Source organism: Natator depressus, chromosome 14, assembly GCF_965152275.1.
Source record: "Natator depressus isolate rNatDep1 chromosome 14, rNatDep2.hap1, whole genome shotgun sequence".
NCBI lineage: Eukaryota > Metazoa > Chordata > Testudines > Cheloniidae > Natator > Natator depressus.
In genome coordinates this window covers 16,482,028-16,507,458 of record NC_134247.1, presented here as the reverse complement: position 1 = coordinate 16,507,458, position 25,431 = coordinate 16,482,028, and the positions used below count along the sequence as shown (strand labels likewise).

Below are 25,431 nucleotides of genomic sequence, written 5' to 3'. Positions count from 1 at the left end.
GGGCTCTCCTCCTTGGGACTTCCTGAAGACGCTCTCCTAGCTGCCTTTGCTGTAGGGTTAGAGAGTCCCGTTCCATGAGTGTCTACACACTTAGCAGCCGTGAAACAGGATTAAATGCTAAATTGCAACTGAAGGGATGTCTGGTTAAATCCTGTGGTGGTGTAGAGCTTTCTCTCCTGTGCACCCTTCCTTCGTCTCTTCCACTGCTCTTCTCTCTTCCCCGCCCCCACACACACAGTTTGAGAAGGGCAGGTGAGTGACAGTGACCTTGACCAGCCAGTTTGCTGAGGCTTCTGTTGAGCTGGGAAGAACTTCTACTGTGCCGCCCCCCCCCCCCCCCACACACACACACCTTGCACCCAGTGCCGGGCTGGGTGATTTTTAGCTAGACTGGGGCAGGAGAGACCATAATGCATCATGTTTTTTCACATTAGGTTGCTCCAGATAGGACCGTGGTGTAACCGCTCTCTCACTCCTATCCTGACTGACTAGTCCACAGGCCTTTAAATACCTTACAAACCAGAGACGGCCAAGACTTGTGATGACCCGCTCCCTTTCTCTACTTGTGCGCCGGCTCGTTCTCTACAGGACACTTTCTGGTGGGAATCTTGCTTTCGATGTCTGGAGAGTCCCGCTCCTTCTGCGGGGAGACTATTCCAGAATGGAAATAGGTTTCATGGTCTGAAAATGTTTCTGCTCTTGGTTTCATCTCCTTCCACTGAGCTCAGCGCAACTGCCTCACATGGGGGTCATCGTTCTGGACCCACACCAGGTTAGTTCTTTGAAAACTGGAAGTCTGCTTTGAGTGGATGTGACTTCCGATGGCTTTCCTGCTGCTGTGGTCAAGCTGCATGTACTGTAAGCTGGGCGTAGCCATCGGTCAACATTGCCAGGCATGTCTCTAACTCCACAAGCACCTTGGGCTGGAGGCGAACCTCTTCAAAGCCTTTGTCTTTGCTATGTTAAGCTGTAACGTCCAACCCTCCTGGGCAGCGTCACAAGTCAAAGCACTTGATAGGACTAGTGGTGGGAGATTTGCCGCATGGTTACGATGAAGAACGGCTTAGAGCAGGGGACTAGGAGGTGGGAATCTTGTTTTTTTTGTTCCTATCTCTGCCGCTGAATTGCTGCGCTGGGCAAGTCCACTTGCTTTTTCCCCATCTGTTACGTGGGGATAATGGTGCATGAGTCAGACGTGTTGTGATCTTTGGGTAGCACTTGAGGACTCTTGCATGGAAGTCCCTGTAGAAGTGTGAAATGTTGATCTCTAGTAGCATATGGCTGAGAAGCGGGGGCTCCCACTGGCCCTCTGGGAAGTGCTTAAAGGAAAGGATTCTGCATGTCTCTCCTTGCGACAAGCACTTAAAGAACTGATATGCCTCCAGGGGGTCTCCACAGTGCACAGACCCATTAGCGGTTATCTGCGGTAAATCCATGAAATTGCCATTACCTCACCTTCCCCCTAGAGAGGAAACCAATCAACCTCCTCCCCTGTGCAATCAGCCGTCAGGGCCAAGAAATCTAGGGTCTCACTTTTTTTCCACCCTCTCCTCCCCCTTTAGCCTGAATAACTCCTCCTGTTTGAGATGTCGTCCAGCGATAAGAACGGGGGCAGCCGGTCGAGCACCAGCAGCAGCCGCCTGCAGAGCAGGAAGCCTCCTGAACTCTCCATCACCATTCCACCAGTGGAGCTAGAGGAGGAAAGCAGCCAAAAGGTGGTAAGAGGGGGATCCCCAATGTCCCAATGCCTGTTAATTCCCAGGGACCCTGGAGGGTGTGTTTGGGGGCACAGGGGGTTTCTTTGTAACAGTGGTAAGGGACTAGGGAATGCTGCTCCTCTGGGAGCAGGGTCGAACCCTGTTCCCCAGCCCAGCACTCATCTCCTGTCCCATTCTGCTGCTTGATTAGAGCCCTGAATGCTGCCATTTTCCAGGCTGCTGCCTAGCTGCCTGCTCAGGATGATGATGTGCATTGACGGCCCATCTCCAGGGGGTTAGTTGTTCCCCCATTAGCTGCCCATTATGAAATGGCTTTACAGAGCTCCCTCCCCACAGCATTGCTCTTCATCCTTTCTGCCAAGGGTTGGAAGCAGGAGCTGTCTAAGGGGCCTGGGATGCGCCAAAGGGTAGGCAGATGGGGTGCCGGGTGGGGGGGGGCCTCAGTTTTTCAATTGGAATTCTTGAAGCTACTCCTTGCTTCCCCATGCCGACAGAACATCTGAACGTAGGACCCCTCTGTCAAGCTCTTAATTTAGTTTAAGGTCAAACACAGGGCATGCCCTGCGAGAACCCAAACATATCGGTAGGAGGTTGAGCTCTGGTGAGAAGTAGGTCAGTCTCTTGGCTGACCGGCTCTGTTCCCCCCGCCTCCCTGAAGGGTGGGTTGCAGTGGGATCCCAGCTATACACAGAAATGTGTTCCCCTTCCCAGCTCTGCTCCTAATGGCTTGGCTCCCCTTCCAGCCTCTGAAAAACCCAGTGTATCAAAAGAGCGTGAGCCTACAGGAGCCCAGAGGGAAAAGGGATGAGAACATGTTGGAGAGACGTCCCGGCTTCCACAGACAGACCTCCCTGTCCCAGAGCATCCGCAAGTAAGGAGCATGCGGCACTGGGTGTCACGGCACCACGTGTCGGACGCTGCAGCACCGGGCACTAGGCTGTGGGGAGGGGAGTTGAACAGATTTGGCTCCCTGTTTTTCTGGTCTCTGCCTTGGCTGCAGCAGATGTGCTGTGGGACCAGGTGTGGAGGTCGAAGCTGCGTGTGTTTAGAATCAGGAAGTTGAAATAAGTTAACCAGGTCTTGTGTTGGGTTTTCATCTGTTGTGTTTAGCCCAGCTGTCCGCTTTTCCAGGAACAATGCCAGTCTCCTCCCTTAGAATTCGAACTCATGCTTTTCACAGACCTGCGCTAAAAAGCAAGAGGACGTTTCTCTGTAGTATTTACGTGGGGCTATCACAGGCGCACTCACTTGTGCTTCTGTTTCAGCACCAAGCTAACAAGCCTGTTTCCAGTGCGGTGTAGGTACCGGTGCTGTTGCCAAGAGGTTTGAATTCCTGGCATCCCCTGCTACTGCGGGCCTGGGCCCCTCCAGAGCCGAGGCTGACAACTGAGCTACGTTATGGCCCGCGTCTGTGGGTGAAGTGGCTGGGATCAAAGAACTCCTTTCGCTTGTAGTGTGAACGCTTTGAACGTCACGTGCACCTTGCGTGTTCTTAGACCCTTAATGCCATGTCCACGCTGCCATCGGGTATTGCATTGCAGCGCAGGGAGGCACACTGGTGCGAGCTGTCATCTAGCTAGCATGGCTAAAAGTAACTCTGAAGATGTGATGTTGCAGGCTTCAGCCAGGCTATAAAAGCACCCCGGACATACTTGCATTGCTAACCAAGTTCAGGGTCTGTACCGCTGCATCTTCGCTGCTGTTTTCAGCGTGCTAGCACAATTAAAGCTAGCGTGGGTACGCCTGCCTGAGGCATGTCTACACTGCAAACCACAATCAACGCAAGCTGCAGTGGCACGCGGCTGCAGCAGTTCGTAGTCGCTGAGGCATGCGTGTCCTTGGCTGCTTGCGCCTGCACTGCGTGTGCTCACCAGGCTGTAAAGTGCGGTGCCAGCGTGCTGTGCACCATCGTCCAGCGCAATGCCTTTTGGGGCACGGTCGCAATGCTTTGTGGGATAGTAAGGATTCACCCAGAGATCTCTGGGAGCAAGGGGCCAAGTACCCAGCATGCAACTCTCTGGGTCCCATAAGACCATCCATTTCCCATCATTTTTGTGCCTTGGTTTAAAACAATCCCACAAATCCACTCCATGCTTTTCAGGCTCTGGCAGAAGCCTGGAGCCCACAGAGTTCTGCACTGCTCTTGTGAACGTAGCAAATTCAGGATGTACAACTCGTCTGATTTTCAGACCCTCAGGAAGTACCCCAACAACCAGGGACATGAGGCTATCTCGGAGGACAGTTGGCTGATGGACATAGTGAGAAACAATTCAGGGTTGCTTGCCGTGTTCGTGAAATGAGCACTGAGCGTTGGGATCACATTGTAATGCAGATTTGGAATGACAAGCAGTGGCGTTGGATGTGACAGGTCACCTTCTTGGATCCGTGTGCAGAGCACACCCCAGCTCCCCAGCACAGGGACACCAGAATAAGAGCTGCATTGACAGTAAGGAGCCTCGGGCTTGGTTCTGATCCAAACACAACGTGTGGTTAATTTTTCCACCACACAGTGGAGACACAAGTAACGATTGTGCTCTGTAAGTTTGCAATGGGAAAGCATTTTGGCATTGGGAAATTCACAGTGGCGACCGCTCTCATGCAAGTGTATAGCCCCATGAATCGTATCCTCTTACGCAGGACTGAGACTCTCGGCAACATGCAGGAACTGCTAGTGGATGGATTTGCAGCAATGGGGTTCCTGAGCTGCAGTGAGGTGATGGACAGCACTCGTATCCCTATTTTGGCACCAGCCCACCTTGCTACAGAGTACATCAACAGAAAGGGCTACTTTTCCATGATGATGCAAGCGTTGATCAATCACCAGGGATGCTTCACCAATATCCATGTAGGTTGGTCAGAGAAGGTGCATGATGCTCACCTCTTTAAGAACACGGGACTTTCCCAAAAGCTGCAGGCAGGGGCATTCTTTCCTAACTGGTGGATTACCACTGGCGATGTTGACATGCCAGTGGTGATTCTGCGGGACACAGCCTATCCCTTTTGCTCCCATGGCTCGTGAAGCTGTACGCCAAGAGTTTGCTGTCTGAGGAGACCCATTATGTGCTGGTGCGTTTCCTGCTTCTTGGCCTGCTGGGATTCCCATTCCTTTTTCCTGTCCTCTCTATCTTTCTCCATGTCGTTGGTTACGTTGGCTCTCCAACCCACTTTTGCTGATGGGTGGATGCAGCATTGGCTTATAGGATCTCACAGAACATGTCCTCCCTGGTCCTCATCTGTCTTCTGCTCCTCCACAGGGCCAGGCATTCTGTGGGTGTGGATGGGTCATCCCTCAATGCCTCCAGGTCAGAATAGACCCATGTACCGTTACATTTACAGTCACAACAGAAAGGGAAGAATCAACGTCAAAACTCCCTCCCCTTATTCCCATAAATCCTTTTAATGAGAAATGCCTGGGGATGGTTGTGCTACGGAGCGCCTCAGCTCGGCACTGCCCCAGCCATGGTGAGTACGGCCTGCAGGGGCAAGGAGTTGGATTTTGTGTTTCATGAAGCGACAGAATTTCAGCCCCTATTCAGCATGGGTCTGAGTACAGCGCAAGGGCAGTAAATATTGGCATTGGCTTTCACAGGGTGTGGTGTTTTTTGTCTGATATTTCACTTGGAAGGGGCACAACAGACCAGTGAGCCCAGCTGCTGTTGGCGTCTTGAAGCCTCCTAAGCCCATATGTCTCTGGCCTGTCTCAATGGTGCTAGCTGAACTCCTCACAGACTGGCCTGGGAAAGTGTCCTTCCGCAGCCATGCCTAGAAACGTTAGGGAGAGGCTTGCCTCCATGGCCATTTCATCAAGATCTCTCCAGAGGGTATGAGGGACGTCCACCTCTGTACATAAACAAACTGCTCCTATCCCTTCTCTCCCGCCTAACCCGGCGGCTGCCTGCTCTTCCCTGCTTGTTGTACTGTTACCTCTTTTCATACAACGAAAAGTCGAGACACCAGCTTTAAATTTAAACATAGTAAGGAAAAATATATGCGCACGCTTCCCCAAGCTCCCTTCCCCTTCATCCGCGGTCTGATCTGCGCTCACATGGCGGGACTTGCTAGTCTCCAGCAGAGTATTCAATGGATCCTGGCTAGCAGCATGGCTGGAGTCCCCTGCTGTGTGCCCATGCCCAACCCACCCCCCATCCATGACAGGGATCTCCATCCCTGGCTCCTCGGAGGCATCGGCAGTGCTCTGTGAGGTGCTGGTGCAATCTCTGGTGAGCAAGGCATGCAATTTATTGTAAAAGTGTCAGACCTCCGGCACAGCGCCAGCTTGACTGTTGCCCTCCCTCACTTTGTGGTATCCCTGACAAAGTTTCTTCGCTTTCACACGGTCCTGCTGCTGATCCCTGTCTGTGTCGGAACTCTTCGTCTGCATCCCCTGTGCAACCTGCTTGTAGATGTCAGCGTTTCTATATCTGGTCCCTAGTTGTGTCTGCACAGCCTCTTCTCCCCCAGGCCTGGGAGATCAGTCTACTCCAGGCACACTAGCTTGTCTACTGCCTCATGTGCATGGAGTTGGAATGGTTGTCTGGGCAGCGGCATGCTGTGTGATGAAGTGGGATTTTCTGTAATATTTTTATGAATCCCTTGTGTGCCTCCTCCCCCCCACCCCCCCACTCTCCTGCTGGTAATAGCTCACCTTAAGGGATCACTCTCGTTACAGTGTGTATGGTAACACCCATTGTTTCATGTTCTCTATGTATATAAATCTCCCCACTGTATTTTCCACTGAATGCATCCGATGAAGTGAGCTGTAGCTCACGAAAGCTTATGCCCAAATAAATTTGTTAGTCTCTAAGATGCCACAAGTACTCCTTTTCTGTGTGCCTCAGTTTCCCGTATATGCTGCGTTGTTGCCCGGTGAGGGGAAAAGGACTGCTTGCTCTCAGGGCAGGCTCAGAGACATGGGTATTAATGCTGCCTGCCTGGCTGAGCTTGAAATGAGCCATTTAAAAAAAAGACTAGTTGAGACCAACCTCCTGTCAGTGGAAGATACAAGAAGAGGCTGGCAAATCCAATCACCCAGGGCATTATACCTAGCCACCAAGGACCCAGTGGGAGGCAGATTTCCCCACCCCTCCTCAGGGAAGCTGAGCAACATTCCCAAGCTGGAGAACAAAGGACTGGAGAGGTGAGGGGGTAAGAGCTGGCTGCTGGAAAGAGTCTGGGCTCTCATCTGGAAACTGACCCAGGAGGTCAGACCAGAGCCTGAACAATGGCGTTCACCCAGCTTGGCTGGGCTCTGGGCTAACCAGAACGGCCTACACTTTAACCTTCCTTTCCCTATGCTACTCTAAGGACTTCACTGTGCTGCAGTTGACTAATAAACTCTACTGTTTTTTGACAACTGTGTGTGTGTGTGTGTGTGACTGTGACTGTGACTGTGACTGTGACTGCTTGGGGAGGTGCATGAAACCCAGCAGAGTGGACAAGTCTCTAGCAGGGGCCTGTCTCAGTTGGACTTGTTGAACAGAGCTCATGGTGTGAAGCTGAAGCCCAGAGGTTCAGCAGTAGAAGGCAGTGAGGCCACATGGCTCACCCTGTAGGAAGAGAGAGACGCCTTGGGGGTCTGGCACACTGAAGGGGTTCCTCCGAGGACTGTTTCAAAGCTGGCAGCGTAGCACTGAATCTCTGGATCTATGATGCACACAACAAAGGTGATCAGCTAGGTTTGCTCATCCAGGTGGGCAATCGGGGAAAAATCAATTCAAAAATACTCAGTTTGTAAAGGGAATGTGGTGGGCTTCTGGTCTCTGAACCCCGGGCAGTGGAGTTTAAAATTGTGACCAGAGCAGTCACTGTTGCAGGGAATGGGGCATTGTGGGACAGCTGTTGGCAGATCTGTTAGGATCGACACAGGTCATGCAGTATCTACACTCTCCCTGCGTTGACCTAAGTAGGTCCCCTAAGGCTCTACACGGTTGGGGGGAGGATGGTTTTACTGCATTGTCGTAATGGGGCACTTACATGAATCGGAGACAAATTTGAGTGTAGACATGGGCATAAAGAGGTCAATGCAAAGCGATTTATGTCAACCGAATTCAGTATTGTAGACCAGGCCCCAGTTGCAGTGTGGACAATATCCGAAGTTGCTTATAGCTCTGGAGGTGACAGTCATGGTGTCTGAGATGCGTATGGTGTAAAAGGTTCAGAGATGGTCTATTTCAGATACTATTTTGCACTCCAATTCTGTATTTAAATGACTTGCCGCGTTCTCGGTCGTGTGGACTTAGTCCCTTTGCATGCAGTATTCCTCCAGCAGAGATGAGCACTGTGTGTGTCTCTCAACACTTGCTTTGGCAGGGGCACAGCCCAGTGGTTTGGTGTCAGCAGTGACTGGGAGGGAAAGCGGGAGCACTGGCAACGCAAGAGCCGGCAGCACTGCAGCCTGCGATATGGCAAGCTCAAGGCCCCCTACCGAGACATGGAGCTACCCAGTCAGGAGGTGCCCTCCTTCCAAGGCACCGAGTCACCGAAGCCATGCAAGATGCCCAAGGTAAAACTCTCAAGAGTGTGGCCGAAAACCCACTCACAGCAGGGTTCACTTGCATAATGTGTATCTTTGTGTCTCCCTTTTTGTCTCTTACATTCATGTGCACATGGAGCTAAAAACCAAACCTAGTTCACTAACTTCTGCCTCTCTGTCCATGTGACTCTAAGATCGTAGACCCTTTGGCCAGAGGCCGTCCGTTCCGGCATCCGGATGAAGTCGATCGTCCTCGGACCCCTCATCCTGTTCTACCACCCCAGACGCCTGGAGTCCTCTCCCTAACATCCTTCACCAGTGTGCGGTCAGGCTACACCCGTTTGCCCCGTAGGAAGAGGGAGTCTGTCGCCCACATGAGCTTCAGGGCAGCTGCGGCTATAATCAAAGTGAGTTCTGCTTGTGAATGCATGCCCAGCTGAGCTGCTGCCTAGTGAACCTTCCTCCGAGACTTGTCCAGGGCACCCTTATGTCCTGTCACTTGTGCGTTCCCAAGTTCTGAACTGGAGCCCTTACTAAGGTTCTCCCAGGGCTCTACAAATGCAGTCATTTTTTCCCCCTCAACACTTAATTCAAGACAATTTTTCATTGCATTCTGGGACACTTTGCAGACCCCTACATGGTTTGATACTTTTGCAAGATGTTTTGGTTGGATGACGTACGCAATGCCTATCTACATATTGCAGTGCTTTATTTTAAGCAGAATTTTAGCTAGAAAAGCTCAGCGGTTTGAGGGAACCGTGCACTGTTTAAGAAAATCAGCCCTGAATGGCAACCTTTAACATGTGGAGGTTTTCAGATTTCATTGCAGACGTTGCATGAAACCCTTGTCATGGCTGGTGTTGCTGCTGGAGCCCATTAACAGGCCTGCTCTGCACTAGAGAATAACCTGGTTTCACAGGCTGTATGAACCAGATGTGGCTCACCTTGTAGGCAGAGGTGGTTGAAAATTTTCTGACAAAACCGTTTTCCATCAGACCGTGCTGATTTGACAAAATCAAAACACGTTATCAGAATGTATTGATTTCACTGACCTGGGGAAATGAAGAAGAACGTTACATTTTGAGAAGGCCAAAATGTTTAGACTTTGAATTTAGTATTGTAGTCAAAACCTCATAGACACACACTGTTTTGTGTCTCACAAATTTGGAGATTTTGACTTTTGGGCCCGATTTGGGACAAAACCAGATTTCAGAATCTCTCTCAATTTTCTACAGGATGGAAAGGCCAGATTTTGATCAGCCCTAACCATCGAGTTTGGCAACCCTGGCTTTTTGAGCTATGTTTTAACATGTTAATGTACATTTAATCTGCAGCAAGGGAGGTTTACGTCAGATGTTAGGGGGGCAACTTTCTAACTCTAAGGGCAGTTAAGCTCTGGAACAGGCTTCCAAGGGAGGTTGTGGAATCCCCATCACTGGAGGTTTTCAAGAACAGGTTGGACAAACCCGGTCAGGGATGGTCTAGGTTTGCTTGGTGCTGCTTCAGCACAGGTGGCTGGACCTGCTGACCCTGGAGGTCCATTCCAGCCCCACATTTCTCTGACCTTGACTGTGAATTCTAGTGTGGGCAGGACACGCGTTGTGTTTAGCTCGAGGCTGGAGTTTGATGGCTGCACTTGCCTTTTTACTGAGTGTTCTAATAACTTAGTGTTATAATATGTTATAATATTTGATCCAATGCTTATGTACTGCTGGGTGCTGGCGGAGGTGCATGCAACACTTTGCAAACTTTCACAACAGAGATCTGAAATGCTGACGGCTTCCTTCTTTGGGAAATCTGTGTGCAGATTCCCGGCCCTGCAGGTTAATCCACTCGATGTTCAGCCCCAAAACGGCCTGCTGGTCCCCCACTATAGTAGGGCAAAGTACAGCTTTACTAGTGCATTTCATCACCCAGTGTTTTGCCTTTTCCTCAATGAAAGGGACGTTCAGTTTTGGAGCCCTCGCCATCGAAACACAGAGGCAACAAGCGGAGCTTCCTGTATCCCAGCTTCCTGGATGAGGACATGGTGGATGCTGCAGATACACTGGACTCCTCATTCTTCAGTAAGGCAAGCATGGTTCCATGATATCCTAGCTTCACCCCCTTTCCCCTGTGGCTTTTCCCTTGGGGCTGAGTCACCAGGTCTTGGAACCCCTGTGGCTGGTGTGATGCATTCTGTGAGACCCCGGGCTGGCCCTCTTGAGACTCCACTCTGAGCACGTTGATGGAACTGGGGCTTCACTTCCCTAGCGCTGATATTTTGATTGTTTTGAACCCAGTGTAAATTTTCCCTCTCTTCCCCCTTTTATTTTAAATCTTTCTGACACTGGTGCATGGCATCCCAGGCTGTTATCTTACAGGTCCCATGCCCTAGAGAGCTTTTACTGCTTGGGACGTTGACCTTGCCTTCTATCGCCCAACACCAAATAAATCCCCTGCCATCCCAATCTCGCTCTGTTAAACTTGTTGCTTTTCACCGTTTTGGGGTGGAGGGGTTGCTTAATATGCTGGGAGCGAGTTCAATTTTGAGTAGTAAGGGGCCCAGAGGCTACAGTCTCTATTCACAAGCAAAGTGGAAAATACACCTTAATTATTGTCACTGGTTTCTCCCTACGTACATCCTATCCCACAGCAGCAGCGCTTAGCCACATCTACGCTGCGGGGACTATAGCAGCGTAGCTCTGGCACTGTAGCTATGCTGGCTCAACCTTGTCATGCAGACAACGCCAAGAGAATTCCTCCATCAGCCTAGCTGCATCTGCTCCAGGGGCTAGGTCAGCATCGTTATGGCGCTCAGGGATCTAGACTTTCATATCCCTGAATGGGGTAGCGAAGACAGCCTAAGCTTTAAGTGTGGCCCAGGCCTTTGGTCTGATTTAGATTGGAAGCTCTGCAAGGCTGGGACTGTTTGTACAGCACCTAGCCCAAAGGAGCCTCAATCTCCGCTGGTCCTTAGACATAACTGTAATAAAAATGATTTTAATAGGGCATCTCCAGCACTGCAGAACCCAGATATGCTGTGAGTTCTTCGGGCAGGGAAAGCCATGGTCTTACAAATGGGACAGGAACCCTGTCGGTGCTCGGTGAATCAATGATCAGATACCACAATGCCGCGCTAAGCATAAATCTCTCCATTGAATTAATGGTTGATCATCTGACATCGTCTCACAAGGCCCTGTCCTGAAGCCAGGTCTGAGCCAGGAGTAAGGTTGGTTGGGACGCCATCTGGATCACTTAGCTGTCTGAACTAGGCCATCACGCACGTGTCTCTGCTGTGTCCCTCACAGATAGATGCGCACGAGGAGATGTATTCCATGCCAGATGACGTGTTCGAATCGCCACCCCTCTCAGCCGCTTACTTCCAAGGGCTTCCTCACCTGGACGGCGCCCGATCCTCTGAGGTGGAACAGCCTGCTCTGTGAGTATCGGTTCTGATTCGGGGCTGTGTGGGCTCGAGGCTGTGCCACAGAGATTTGCCCAGTGCCTCAGACTTGACATGTGCTGTCCTAGATAGCTTCTGAGCTGACCCATTGCGCTGAATGGTGCTGGAGTTGGGCTAGATATCCAGAAAGGACATGTCCCTATCCCTTTCCCTGGCAACTCCTTTCACTTCAGGCAATACTGGCCATGCTGTGATGAGGCCATGCTCGAAAGGGAGTAAAGCATTTAACTCCACCTCTTCAAAGGGAATTGAATTAAATGCTTCTCGCTGCAGGAAGGAAGGTGTCGGGTTCTCGGTGTCCGCAGTCCCCGGCCCCAAGAGAGGCAAGCGGATTGCTTCCAAAGTGAAGCACTTCGCCTTTGACCGCAAGAAGCGATACTACGGGCTGGGGGTGGTGGGCAAGTGGCTGAACAGGACGTACCGCCGGAGCATCAGCAGCACGGTCCAGTCTCAGCTGGAGAACACAGACAGTCACAGGTGAGGGCCGGGCTCCGGCTGGCTGGGGCGGGTGTGGTTATAATGGGCTGGGCTGATACTGGATCCTTGTGCTGCCCCATATGTAAATGCAGGGCCTGGTTCTTGATGTTGACAGGTATGGAGTTACTCCTGATTGACGCCAGGGGAGCGAGATCAGGGTCGGGGCCTGTCAGTTCAGCATGGCCCACGCTGAGTGGTTCCAAACATACGCAGCGGGGGGCTCTATTCGCTTCAGTTCCAGTGCCTTCGCGGGCCCCTCGTCTGGGCAGAGATCCTCCCAGACAAGGAGCTGCGTGGAGAGGCGGGTGGTCAGGGAAAGGGCTCTGATGACTTGACTTCTATTTTAGTGGTTATGGATGCAAAATATGCCTTGCACTGGGGTTGTGAAATACTAACTAAAGCAATCCCAACAGCAGCTCCGCCAAGGCGCCTCCGAACCCAACCTACGTATCCCTGTCCTGAGCCCCTCCTACATCTGACCTAATTTGCCATGTCCTGCTGCGTTGGACATGGGCATCTCCAGCCTGCTGGTTTAATGCGAGTGAAGGTTGGCAGGGACGGAGCTGCTCAGTCTGTGAAGAGTGACCCTTGTTTGTGTTTCCCTTCCCCTCTCCTAGGCCGTATTTCACCTATTGGCTCACCTTTGTCCATATCATCATCACCCTGCTGGTTATCTGCACGTACGGCATTGCGCCGATCGGGTTTGCCCAGCACGTGACGACAGAGTTAGTAAGTTTAATCGATACTGGCTGTGCCTATCGTGGGGTCTTGGTGCTGTCTAGCCTATCGAGTCCCTTGGGCTAATGGCACCTTTGGCACTGCCTGTCTCTCTGGGGAATTCTGTCTCCAATGCCAGGACTCCAGTAGCTGATTTAAAGCAAGTCTGTTGCCCCAGCTCTGCTGAATGCCAGCAAAATGGGGATTATCCCATGCAGGCTTAATTCTCCAGCATCTCTCCACGCGTACAGTTAGCCAGGTGGCTCCCTTTCTCTCCTAGGTACATAGGCACTGAAAGGAAGGCAGGAATTAAGCTTCCTGGGAAGATGGCCAACATTTATTCTTTCCTGTAATCTTTTTTCTTCTCTTAACCTCACACTCTGGAAAAAGCAGCCCCTTGTGCTACCTCCCACTGAACATGTACAGACAGACTTGGATTTCTTTCAGTTTTAAATGGCCTCAAGAGTGATGGGGTTACCATGTTTAGTGTCTTTGTGACTCCATATCAAATGGGCTCAGTTTCTGAGCAACAGGAACGTCTTTTCCCCCTCACTGATCACCCTGAAATCCAGCCTGGGATCTCAGTAGCAAGGATGGTCCAGTGGATAAAGCACTGGACTGGGACTTGGGGGAACATGAGTCAAATTCCCAGCCCTGCCACTGTCTTCCAGTGTGACCTTGGGCAAGTTACTTGATCGTCCTGTTTCTCCTTCTGTAAAATGAGGTAGCACTGCCCTACCTTGTAGGGGTGCTGAGAGGCTCAAATCTAATCCTGATCATGAGGTGAGGCTGCATAAGTACATAGAAAGACTTGAAATTAAGCTGGTCTTCCCCTGCGGGCCAAGTTATTCTCTAAATTATACCTGGGCAACACAATGAAAGCTCCTGTGTCGTTAAGGCCCTTCACTGTTCTATGAGCCAAAGAGAAGCCAGCCTGGCTCTTGGATCCCAGGCCGAGTTTGCAGGGCTGGCAGTTGGAAAAATCCATCTTGGGTCCTTTTTGCTGTGAATTACAGTGTGTGACTTTTAAACGTTGTGCCCTCTTGGCAGGTGCTGAGGAACAAAGGTGTGTATGAGAGTGTGAAGTACATCCAGCAGGAGAACTTCTGGATTGGCCCAGGCTCGGTAAGGGATATGTCTAGGTTGTTTTTGTTTTGTTTTGTTTTTCCTCTCCTCCTTTGCCCTGCAGGAAGCAGAGAGGAACGTACCCTTTAGTGCAGAGGGAAGGAGAAACAAGGTTCTAACAGCTGCTGTCCAAACGTCTCTTGCACACAGCTTTATCCAGCAGGTCAGGCCTGACCTGTTGCAGCCCCGTGCTGTTCCGTCTCTAGGCTCTCTTTCAACCCCCATCTGTGTTGCTGGTAACTTTTTGTGATGTGGCTCAGCCCACTGAGTGCTATAGACTGTGACTATTCTTGGGGTACCCCGGACTGAGAGCCACCTTGTTACCCCCTAGCCTTGCCTGGGGTGCCTGGCTGTTAGCTCCTCACCCCACCAGACTTTCAGCCACTCCAGCGCTCTCCTCGAGGCTATGCCAACCCCATCTGCCTTGCAGGATCACAGTAGGTGCACCCAAGTCCCTTGGAAGCACTCCCCTGTGATATCCAGCCTCTGAAACGGGCTACACGCAGAAATCCCAGATCCTCTGCCCCAAAGGTGCAGTGTACCCCAGTTTTCCCTTAAACCACCGCTTCTGTATAACCCACAGCACTTTAATGGCACAAAAGATGGCTTTTTTGCGTTTGTATTGCGTTTCAGATTGACCTGATCCACCTGGGAGCCAAGTTCTCCCCTTGCATCCGCAAGGACCAGCAGGTTGAGAAGCGCATTCAAAAAGAGAGAGAGCAGGAGCGTAACTCAGGCTGCTGTGTCCAAAACGACAACTCAGGCTGCATTCAGACTCAGCAAAAAGACTGTTCGGTGAGTGCGATAGGCTGCCTATCAGCTATGGGACAAGAAAACCTCCAGGAATCCCAAGGACAGCTGCAAAACTAATGCAGACAGGACTTTGGGGTGTGTACAATGTGGGGGAGGGGGAAGACTGTCTATTTGCTATGATTAGGTCAGGGAAGGAACCAGGAAAGATACCTGCTAGCGAAGAACCAAGAGAGTGGTGAGGCAAGGTGGGGTTCAAGTGTAAAGTGGTGCTGACCTCTGGCTTTGTCTCATGTACCATTTTAACTTGTTATAAGTCGAGCGTTAGGAATCAGGACCTCCCTTCTGATGGGCTCCACTTAAGTTTCCATCTCTCTTTGTGCCTAATGGTCTCCGCAAGATAAGACTCTTAAGTATGAACAATGCAGGAAGCCCGCTGTACTTACCTTATTCTTATGCTTCTGCGTATTAACACTATGGAGACCATTAGACACAAAGGAAACGTAAGAGGAGCCCATCAGATGGTAAGTCATGATTCAGTTCACACCATCTCAGGGACCCAATGAACCTGAAAACTAAAACTAGACTGGATCTTTTATACCCCTGCTTTATGCAGCTCGTGGGATATACACCATATTGAATCACTTTCCATGATCACAGCAAGATTAATATCTGCCTACTATGTGGCACTTTAGATCCTCTCTAATTGTGCTTCTAATTATTATCCCACATCACTTATTTCTTAATTCCTGTACCCATTCATGTGATGGGTTACTCTTTTAATGGAATCTTCCATGTTAGCTGCACCAGACATGATGAGAGAGCAGCAGGTGGTCCTTCCTACCAACTCTGCACCTGGTACTGCTCTTCCTGGCTGCATGCAGCAGAGATGACTTTAAACATTGTGCATATAGATGCACAATGTTTACTGGTGGTCTTGCACAGCAACTGGCAGTGTGCAGGGCTCTGCACATGTGGGTGTCATGTCACATTGCTGTGCCACCAGGAGAGGCAAATTCAGTTGCTGTTCGAAGATGTTTTCTTCAAGTTGGCCCACTGGATGGATAACAGCTAATGTGTTAAGCAGGGTCAAACGCTGACAACGAAGTCATGAATGATACATGCAAGAAATTCAACACACTATCGCTTCCGTTTAAATAACATGAAGTATGACTAGGGTGTGCTGCTACAGATTCCAAGATTTGTGCAATGCTTAGGGGTGATTTCTTGCACCTGATTGCTTTCGCTCACTTTTTAGAGAACATCCTAAATAACTCAAATTGATTTTAATACAATTGTTTTTCCCAATGTAAGTCTCTTTAATGTCGTGATAGCTACACAACATTAAAGAGACTTACAAAGGGAATTAGGGGGAGCTCACCCACAGGACAAGAAGCATCTCACTAAAACAGCCATCCAGGAGGCAATATATGATTCCAGGATGGCTCTTCCACCCAAGCGGGTGGATATTTGGAAGTGCAGAGAGGAATTGTGGGGTCTGGCTGAATGGACCCATGTTTGAATGAGCTGGTTTGAACACATCAAATCTATGTATCTGTTTAACAACTAAAAAACCCCACACTCCAAATTCCCATTCTCTGGAACTGCAGGAGACGTTAGCAACTTTCACAAAGTGGCCAGATTCTAACTCCCCGACGATGCTCAGCAATTCCAGCTGGAAGCGAACATCCGGGGCTGTATGCCATCAGGACCCCAGGTATGGGCACCGCGCCGGAGAAAGGGGAGGGAACAGGAGCGGTAGTTGAATAGGAACGAGGGATTGGAGGCAGGCCGTGATAAGTCTCCATGTCTGCAGGGGGGCTTGGGAACCATATACCGTGGGTGGGTCTCGGCTTTGCTATTTCCAGCTCTGCTATAAAAGGGTTGTACTGAGGGAGAATGTTCATGCCCATGGCACCTTGCCTCTGAGGCTCTCAAAGCACTTTTCCAAACACACGTGTTCCATTTTAAAGATAGGGAAGGAGAAACTGAGTGAACTGAAATCGACTTACCTGAGCTCTCACAGAGTCGGCATCAGCTAGAAGTAGAACCCAGAAGCCCTGACTGCCAGTCTTGTGCTGTAACCGTGTCTGTCTTTGTCTTAATTCATGGGGTGAGACAGAGGAGAGATGCATTTACCTATTGGATGCTTACATTTGTGTGCATGTCACCCGGGCCTCTGGGCATGTGACACGGTCCACCCAAGAGCACATTAAACTGTCTGTGTTAGGCAGCGCACACAGTCCCCTTCCGTGTACTGCCGCAGTCAGCCCGGGCATGGTCCATAGTAAAGTCTGGCCCTCGGAGACCAAAGAGAATGAACTGGGAACTCCCCACTGAGGTGGGAGGAGAGAGAAGCTACCCAGACCCCTGTGAGTGCTCGTCCAGGACTGACAGCCCAGAGGGTTTCGCTGACAGAGGGTCCCAGACAAAGGCTGCACCAGCAGAACCCTTCCTCACTGATTGCTCCACCCCCACAGGACGTGCGAGGAGCCAGCCTCCACCCCGCCTCACGTCTGGCCAGATGACATTACCAAGTGGCCGGTAAGGAGTCTCCTGGGAATATTTTGCTGTTTCCCTTCCCATTCATCGCCAGAAATGCCCATAGCGTTCTGAGAGAGGCCTCCTGGCCTAGAAAGGCAGAGAAATAAAAGGCACTTGTCTTTTGGACCAAGCTGGGGAACCCCTGTGACCAGAGATGTGCCAGTGTGGATGTAACATACCCCAGCGTGATGGGTCTGGGTGGTGGAACTCCCCCTTGCCCGCTATCCATCTGCACTTGTGCACTCAGCTGCAGGGACACCGTATGTGCATGTCTCCCGTCCTCTAACCAGTTCTTTACTTTTCCTTTTAGATTTGCACCTATCAAGCCAAAAACAACCACACAGGCTTTTTGCACCTGGACTGTGAGATCAAAGGGAGACCGTGCTGTATCGGTACCAAGGGCAGGTAAGCTGCACCCATGCTCCTCCAGGCAGCATTCCTGATGCGACTGGACCTTGCCATGCCAGTGGTTAAGATCCCTATTCTACTCATAGCATTAGTCTTGTGTTATACGGGTAAAGGAGAGGGGACAGAGCCGAGGGCTGATCTGAGACAACTGCTCTGGACCCAGTGGGGTAAAGCTCATTCCCACTGGCCTTGCATGCCTGACTGTCGTCATGTACCCAGAGGGATGTAGAATGTGCATGGAAACTGCTACTGGACTACTCTGCCCTTGGGAGACCAGTGTCCTGGGGCTGTGCCTTATCATAGGAGGGTTTGCTTCTTCGGTTAACTTCCTTGGGATCTTTCTTGGAAAAGATGCTTCCTTCTGGGACACCAGTCATTGACTTAAGGCCCCTGTAGGTCTGTTGTGATGGGCAGATAGCCCTTCTTGTGAAAGGCAGAAAAGCCCCAGGGCATTAATAAGCTGGGAGCTGCGAGTTTCAGCCAAACCCTGTAAATGCAGTGTGGAGTTAAGCAGCTAGGCCAGACTGAGCCTGGATAGACTCCTCCATCTTGTCCCTGGGCCAAGGGAAGAATAAACGAGGATCTGGGCTTTGAGCGCGCAGGGGAAGGGAACGGGATCCCTGCATGAAGTTGACCCCACCTTGTCCTCCTTTGAGCTAGCTGTGAGATCACCACGCGGGAATACTGCGAGTTCATGCACGGCTACTTCCATGAGGAGGCAACTCTCTGCTCGCAGGTGAGCCAAGCCTGGGGCAGCTGGGCTAGAGAAATGCTGTGCGGGGGGCCTAACGCTCAGTCTGTGCTTCCCTGAGCTGAATGCTTTGCGTGTTGGCCAATGGCCAGGCTGGCGGTGTATCTCCATGAAACCGCCATCGGGGGCGCTCTGCCAGCTGCCTTGAGGAGCTGGATCAGCACACCACTCGGTGGTGGCTGGGAATAAAAAGGGGTAGATCCTTGCTGGTCCCAGGCAGAGCAATCCTAGGGACGAGGGCATGCTCCGAGAATGACAAGAGTCTGATCAATAAAGCAGCATCCGGCCCTGAAGCAGCCTGCAATGGTGTATCAGCACCTACCAGGCAGGAAAATGCACTTCCTGGATATAAGTTTGGGCACCAGAGAAGTCCACCCACCCCATATCTCTGCTGGGCACCCACGCTGCCCTGGCGCTTTGCCCCTTAACCTGTGGGAGTCACACTCCCCTCTGACCTGACCCATTCATGGTGGGGTTTTCAATGAATGAGCCATGGGCAGGTCGAGGCTGCTTTGCTGGACCTGATAAATCGCCTGAGAACGTGCTTTGCTATGAGTCGGCTGTCGCCTGTGCTCTCCCTCTCCAGTCTCCATTCGTCCCTCTGGGATGTGGCCGTGAGCCAGCGCTGCTCGTTTCACCCTGTAGCGCTTTCCCTTCCCTTTCAGGTCCATTGCTTGGATGATGTGTGTGGCCTCCTGCCCTTTCTGAACCCGGAAATCCCCGATCAGTTCTACAGACTCTGGCTGTCCCTTTTCCTTCACGCCGGGTAAGAAGCAGGGTGGGTGCGGGGAGGGGATCCTCTGTTTTTCCAAGAGCCTCCCTCTGCAGGCATGCCTCAGGCAAGCCCACTGATGCTCATGCAATCAAACGAAGTGCCCCGGACCAGGGATGCGACTAGCCATTGGACAGTGGCATGCCCATTGGTTGATCCACTGTCTCGTTACTCCCTGACATGACAGATGCTATTGGTAAAGGGCTAATGAAGAAGAGCATAAAACTGCATTTCCCCCACCCAGCCTCCAAGAACGAAAATGAGCCTGTCCCTGCACCCAAACAGTCTCTTCCCATCCTCCCGTAGCTGCCAATCCAGACTCGTCTGCCGGGACAGTTCTTGTAGGAAATTAGTTTGGTTTTAATTTAGATGAAGCCCGAGTAGCTCTAATCCCCACTGTGAGTGGGTGATGGAGTGGGGTGAGAGGGAACGGGATAGGTGCAGAGGGTTGCAGACTAAGCATCTGTGTGTATATTTCCATAGGATAGTTCACTGCCTGGTATCAGTGATCTTCCAGATGACAATCCTCAGGGATTTGGAGAAGCTGGCAGGCTGGCATAGGATCTCTATCATCTTCATCCTCAGCGGCATCACTGGCAACCTGGCCAGTGCCATCTTCCTTCCATATCGGGCAGAGGTAAGGGTGCTCTGAGACCCAGGGGTGGGGTGTTTGCCGCTGTCGCTCTTTAGCCCTGCCAGCTTTCAGGCACTCTCGCCATCAGCCAGAGATCTAGGGCCTCGCAGGGGAGTGACCGTTAACAGCGTTGTTTAGTGCAGCTGCAAGGTGCTGGTTTGACGTCCCTGTGGGCTGAAGCCCTCTAGCTATTCCCAGAGCAGGTACAGCACAGGCTCCAACAGCACCAGCTGCCCTGCCCTGCCCTGCCCTGCCCTGCTGATGGGCCTCAGGCAGCCCCTTCTCTGGGGACCAGCTGTGAGGGTGAAAAGGCCTTGGCCCCCCCCGCTCAAGGCTATGAGTCCGAAGCATGTGGAGTAACCCAGAAACCCAGCCATGGCTTAATGTGCAGGAACTGCCTGGTGGTTCTGCATGGCAGGTCCCCCGTATGCTGGTCCATTCTGCCCTTCGTACAGTGTGTGATGCCGGGCTGCTCTCGGGTTGGTGGCCTGAGCTCATTTAACATTCTCCGCCCTGGGCATTCAGCCAGCAGCTGTTTTCCCTGGTACCTTTTGCCCTTTCTGTGCCTGATGCTGCTCGTCACACCACCCGGGGAATAGCTGAGAGGGCACCTCTGTCGGTTCCTTGTAACAAGCAACTTGGCCCCCGGGCTCCTGACCCAGACCCGGAATGTGGGCTCGGTAGCCTGTGATGCAAAGGAAATGGATAACGGGATTAGCCACCACAGCAGGATGGAGAGAGGTAGGGGAGAAAATTAGTGGTAGCGGTCCAGCTTTCTCGACTTCTTAAACTGATTGCTCTAGTTCCTGAGCTGAGAAGGGAGGTTTTGGAGGGATTAATAGGTGACCCCAGTCTGCAAGGCAGCTGCTACCTTTCACTCATTCTTCCTCCTTGCTGCTTCCACCCCACACTCCCTGACCTTGGGGGGGGAGGGTCTCCCCACTGCACAGCCTTTTGCTCACTCAGAGGCACCTTCCCTGGAGCTGTCTGCCCATTTTGTCGCAGGAAAGGGGTGATTGCTGTAGAGATCAGGAAAAAAAAAAACCACGCCTTCTAGGCTCCAAGCCCCACCCTGGGTAAAGGGGAGAAGAGACGGCAGCATCCCTCTGAGCCGTGTTCTGCAGGCTGGGCTTTTACAGCCCAGTGAGAGATGGGGGTGCTTGGCACCTCAAACTCTAGTGCTTAGCGCCCAGTGCCCCAGTTCAGGATTGGTTCCCCAGTGTGCTAGGTGCTGGAGGAGGCGATTACAGTTGGAGGATGATGGTTTTTTTAAGGATGTGCTGTAGCTATCTGCTTCGGCACTGACTTTCCAGGTGCAGCTGCCCCTCCAATGCAGGGGAGTTTATTCCTTCTACTTATGGCAGTCGGGAGTGGGGGGGCTTCCTGAGCTCTGAACTGCATTGGAGCAGACCTATGGTGATGTGTATTAAATAGAGACAGTCGCCCACTGTGTGAACAACTAGGGGTATGGCTTAGAACTGGTTCCTTTTTGTAACCTGAGTTGACATTGACTGTAGACTAGTCGAAGGTGAGCAAAGGGCATAGTTCACCTAAACTGCATAAATCTTAATCTTTCTCCAGACTCCTTGCTAGTGGGGATCGGGCCCTGATTTCTCTCCTCAGTCATAATCCAGGAGTCCTAGGTACAGTAGCCTGAGCAAAGAGAGAGTCCAAAAAAGTTTTCAGTCTGAGTTGTGGCTGACCCATGTGTCCTCTTTACTGGGGGTGCAGCCTGGCCGTAATCCACTTCTCTGTCTCATGTGCAGGGTTTGCACGTGCCATGCCATCCCATGTACCCGCACGTGAGCATGCATGCACCCTGCGGGTTTACGCACCAGGCAGATGGCTAATCTGTCAGCAGAATTCTGATGGGCTTTGCATTAGATCACACACACGTAATCCCTTTGATTTGTTTGAGTTAGCCTGTGGGGCGGGATGGCTGCTGAGCCACCAAAAGTACTGACTTCTCTGGAAACCAAAGTACTGAACTCTCCTTTTCTATGGCCGCTTCCCAGCAGATCTGAGCAGCCCTGGGCACCAGGGCTCTTGTCCCAAGCCGCCAGTGGGAGCCTTTCCAGCTAGGAAACAGTGTCCGGTTCATTCTTCCTTCCCTGTCCTCGCTGTCCCTCTGCTTCACCTCTGTCATCCCTGCCCCTCTGGTGTGCAGGGAGTAGGGGGAGCGTTGCTGGTCAGTCCCCTTTGCTGGGTCTCTTCCTGTCTCACCCACCTGCATCGGTAACAGGTTCTGCCCTTGGATGAATCAGGAGCCAGAACAGATTCCAACTCGCCCTCCAGTGGCTGTTTGCTGCCTGTGATAAATTAGACGAGTCTTGGGAAAGCTGATGGCTGTGCTAGCTGGATGCACCGAAAGCTGTCTGGAGCGCCATTGGCTTGAGCTGGATATTTGTCTTTAACTTGGCGCCTCTAGCGGTAAAGCAAAAGCAAGTGACGAGACAGAGCCCAGGTCACAGGGGAGCAGCTTATTGCTGTTTCACCTCGTCAGGATCTAAACGAAGGACAGCACATGTCAAAATAGTTGAATGAGCCCATGACGGGGTTTACGTAGTCCCAGCCCTCTGTGTACACGCTAGCAGACAAAGCCTTTGAGTAGAAAGAGAGGCACCAGGAGGGCAGTGACTTGCCCAAGGTCATCCAGCAAGTCAGTGGCGGACAGGGAATAGAACCCAGTTCTCCTAATTCCCATGATGCCCTAACTACTGGACCATGTTTTTACTCCTGTAACTGAACTAAGTTTGAGTGGGACCCACTGTAACTCCCATCTTTATCTCCCTCAGGTTGGCCCTGCTGGATCCCAGTTTGGCTTGCTGGCCTGCCTCTTCGTGGAGCTCTTCCAAAGCTGGCAGATCCTAGAGAAGCCCTGGAAGGCTTTTCTGAACCTCTCTGGGATCGTCCTCTTTCTGTTTCTGTGCGGCCTCCTGCCTTGGATTGACAATATCGCCCACATCTTCGGCTTTCTCGGCGGCCTCCTGCTGTCCTTCGCCTTCCTCCCCTACATCACCTTCGGCACCGGGGACAAGTACCGCAAGCGGGCCATGATCATTGTCTCCCTGCTGGTCTTTGTGGGTCTCTTTGCCTCCCTGGTGATCTGGCTCTACGTCTACCCCATCAACTGGCACTGGATCGAGTATCTCACCTGCCTGCCCTTCACCAGCAAGTTCTGCGAGAAGTATGACCTGGACCAGGTTTTGCACTGACCCCACAGCCTGGAGACAGGGCAGGATGGGGCAGAGGTTTTAACATGGGAAGTTGGCACCAGCTGGATTTTCTCAGTGACTGGGAAAGTGGCTTCAAATCAGGGTGCAGCGGAGAGGGGCGGACGTTGCCGTTAAGTGCCCCAATCCTCTTCTCTGCTGTCTAAAGCCATGCAGGATGTTCACTCAGGGCTAGGCCTGCTCAGAGCCACAGTCTGTCCCTTAGCGCTGGTGCAGGGCGCTGGGCAGGTGCTGTTATTTTGGGGACACGGGGGGGAACTGCCCTGGTTGATCACTGCTGGATGTGGGAAGGAGTGGAGCTGAACTGACCTGGTTTGCATTTGGTCCAGCCAACGTGGGACAGATCTGTCACCCCACATTGAAAAGCCATAATCCCCAGGTCCAGCTGCCGGCATGGGAGCCCAGCAGCCACTTCACATGGGAAAGACTCGAACCAAATTGGGAATGTGGGAGACTTTGGTGCTTTTGTTCCATGCTGGGGAAAGGCCTCCAGTGGTGGGCCGTGCTCTGAGGTGATGACCTGTGCAGGGACTTGTGTTGCCAAACAGCCCTCACCAGTGCCTCTCCCTCTCACCCTCAGTGAATCCTTCCATGGTGAAACTGCTGGATCCTTCCTTATGGGACTGAAGCCCCAAGAATGAGGCGTTTCAGGGCTTGCCTTGAAAGCACCCAAATGACACCTGTTGAACTCTGTCAGCAAAATCTGCCTCTTTTCCCCACCTGCTGCATCTCTTTCAGTGGTCTCCCTTTCCTGACCTGGACTGTACAGCCCTTCCTTCCTTGTGCCTAATGGCATGAGATGGGGCTTCCCATCCTGTAGCCCCATCCCATCTCAGTGCCTTGTGGGTACTGTGAATTGTACTGTGAAAACGAACCCCTGTTGCAGGGGGCACTTTTTATATGCCAATATTTCTTACCTCCATAAAGCTCTAGAGGAAAACACCAGTGATCAGCGATAGTGCCTGAACCAAATGCTCGCTGGTAAGAGTCCTCGAGTGATCTTTGGGAATACTAGTCGATCTAGTGGCTCCATTCAGCGAATGCTGGTGCCTGGCTCAGAGGAAACTGACCGGTTTTAATGACACTGCTCAGGCTGATGCAGAGTCCGATCTCCAGTGTGGTGCATAAGGGCTAATTCTGCCCACTTACTCAAGTTGAGCAGTGCTTTGCTGTGAAAACCGCTCTGTAGAAATCAGTCTGTTTGCATATTTAAGGTACCACTTCAGCCCAAGGAGGGGTGGTGGAATTGGGCCCTCAACAACACTTATTTTTTCAGTCCCAACCTTCGTCATCAAAGTATCCCAAACTTTTTTTGTTTGCTCTTTAAAGTAGTGAAGGCTCCTTTTTAAAACCATTGGCGCTTGGGGATTACATGCAAGGAGTAGGATTTTTGAGGCTGGAGTTTTCCTTTTGTAAGCACGGAGAAGCAGACTTGCCTCCATCTGGCTTGCTACCGGAATCCGTGTGTTCCTCGCCAGGAAACTGTTGTAAAGATGAACTAATAGAGTAACATGCTGCTGACAGTTCTGGGTCAGTGTGCATGCGTTTGCTGAGGAAGGCACAAGAAGGGGGGGCATGGGTTAGTTAGCAACTCTTACAGCCCCACCTTGCTTCAGATCCTTGGGGTTTCTAAATTCTCCTCTCACGATATGACTGTCAGAAGGTGATTCTCCACATTTGGCACAGTATTACCTCTTTTTTTTTTTTTTTTTAACCCACAAGGGGGGCGGGTAGATTTTGGGTGAAAGAGGAACTGCTGACTATCCCTTCAGTGTCCAAATCGTGATCTTGGAGAATGGACCAAAAAGCGCACAGAGCAATACCAAATCTTAGTTTATTCCTTATCTTCTAGTGCCCAAGTTCAATAACTATCCAGTTAGTAAAAGCATGCCAGATACTATCCTATATGGTTCCTGTATATTAATTTGGCCATTTGACTCTTTAAGTTAACAAGTAATCCAACGTTTAATTATCTTGTAACTAGGAGACTGGATCTCATGATAGAGAGAAATAACAATTAAGCTCTTAAGCATGGTATTAGGACCAGGTAGAGCTGGGCTTTTGAAATTACACTGCTGCGTTACTGGCTGAGATCTTGTTTTAAAGAAGCAAATATAAGTTCTTTTTAAGTCCTCAGTAAATTAAAATGATTCCATCCATGAACCGAAGTGGAAAGTGCCTCCTTTAACACAGATTTTTGAAGCTTTAAGAGGATGTTAATAACGGGAAGACACAGGCATTCTCCTTGGGGGTCCCTCGTTCTGAGACAGCCTGCAACGGACCGTGTTTACCTTCTGGCGGCTGTTCAGTATGTTGTGTGCCATGCGCTGAGGCGAAGGCTTGAATAATGGATGGAGACCAAACTGCTCTCTCCTGCGCAGATGT

General features: G+C 51.3%; 1 protein-coding gene across 1 annotated transcript; it reads left to right on the top strand.

The window, feature by feature from the left end:
- Positions 1-592: 592 nt before the first annotated feature.
- RHBDF2 (rhomboid 5 homolog 2) lies at positions 593-24,812 on the top strand. Its single transcript, XM_074971114.1, has 18 exons — positions 593-772; positions 1,563-1,718; positions 2,462-2,589; positions 8,028-8,220; positions 8,385-8,597; positions 10,133-10,261; positions 11,481-11,611; positions 11,909-12,112; positions 12,730-12,841; positions 13,880-13,954; positions 14,588-14,749; positions 16,315-16,421; positions 17,185-17,248; positions 17,559-17,653; positions 18,317-18,392; positions 19,073-19,173; positions 19,663-19,816; positions 22,609-24,812. Exons 2-18 carry the CDS (start codon positions 1,587-1,589, stop codon positions 23,026-23,028), a joined length of 2,496 nt encoding a protein of 831 aa, XP_074827215.1. The 5' UTR covers positions 593-772; positions 1,563-1,586; the 3' UTR covers positions 23,029-24,812.
- The last annotated feature ends 619 nt before the right edge of the window (positions 24,813-25,431 follow it).

Bases quoted from the DNA above. Each gene is read 5' to 3' on its own strand.
- RHBDF2 (XM_074971114.1), top strand. From the start codon at position 1,587: ATGTCGTCCAGCGATAAGAACGGGGGCAGCCGGTCGAGCACCAGCAGC. The intron at 12,842-13,879 runs GTAAGTTTAATC...CCCTCTTGGCAG, and splicing joins AGCACGTGACGACAGAGTTA to GTGCTGAGGAACAAAGGTGT. The intron at 17,249-17,558 runs GTAAGGAGTCTC...TTTTCCTTTTAG, and splicing joins ATGACATTACCAAGTGGCCG to ATTTGCACCTATCAAGCCAA.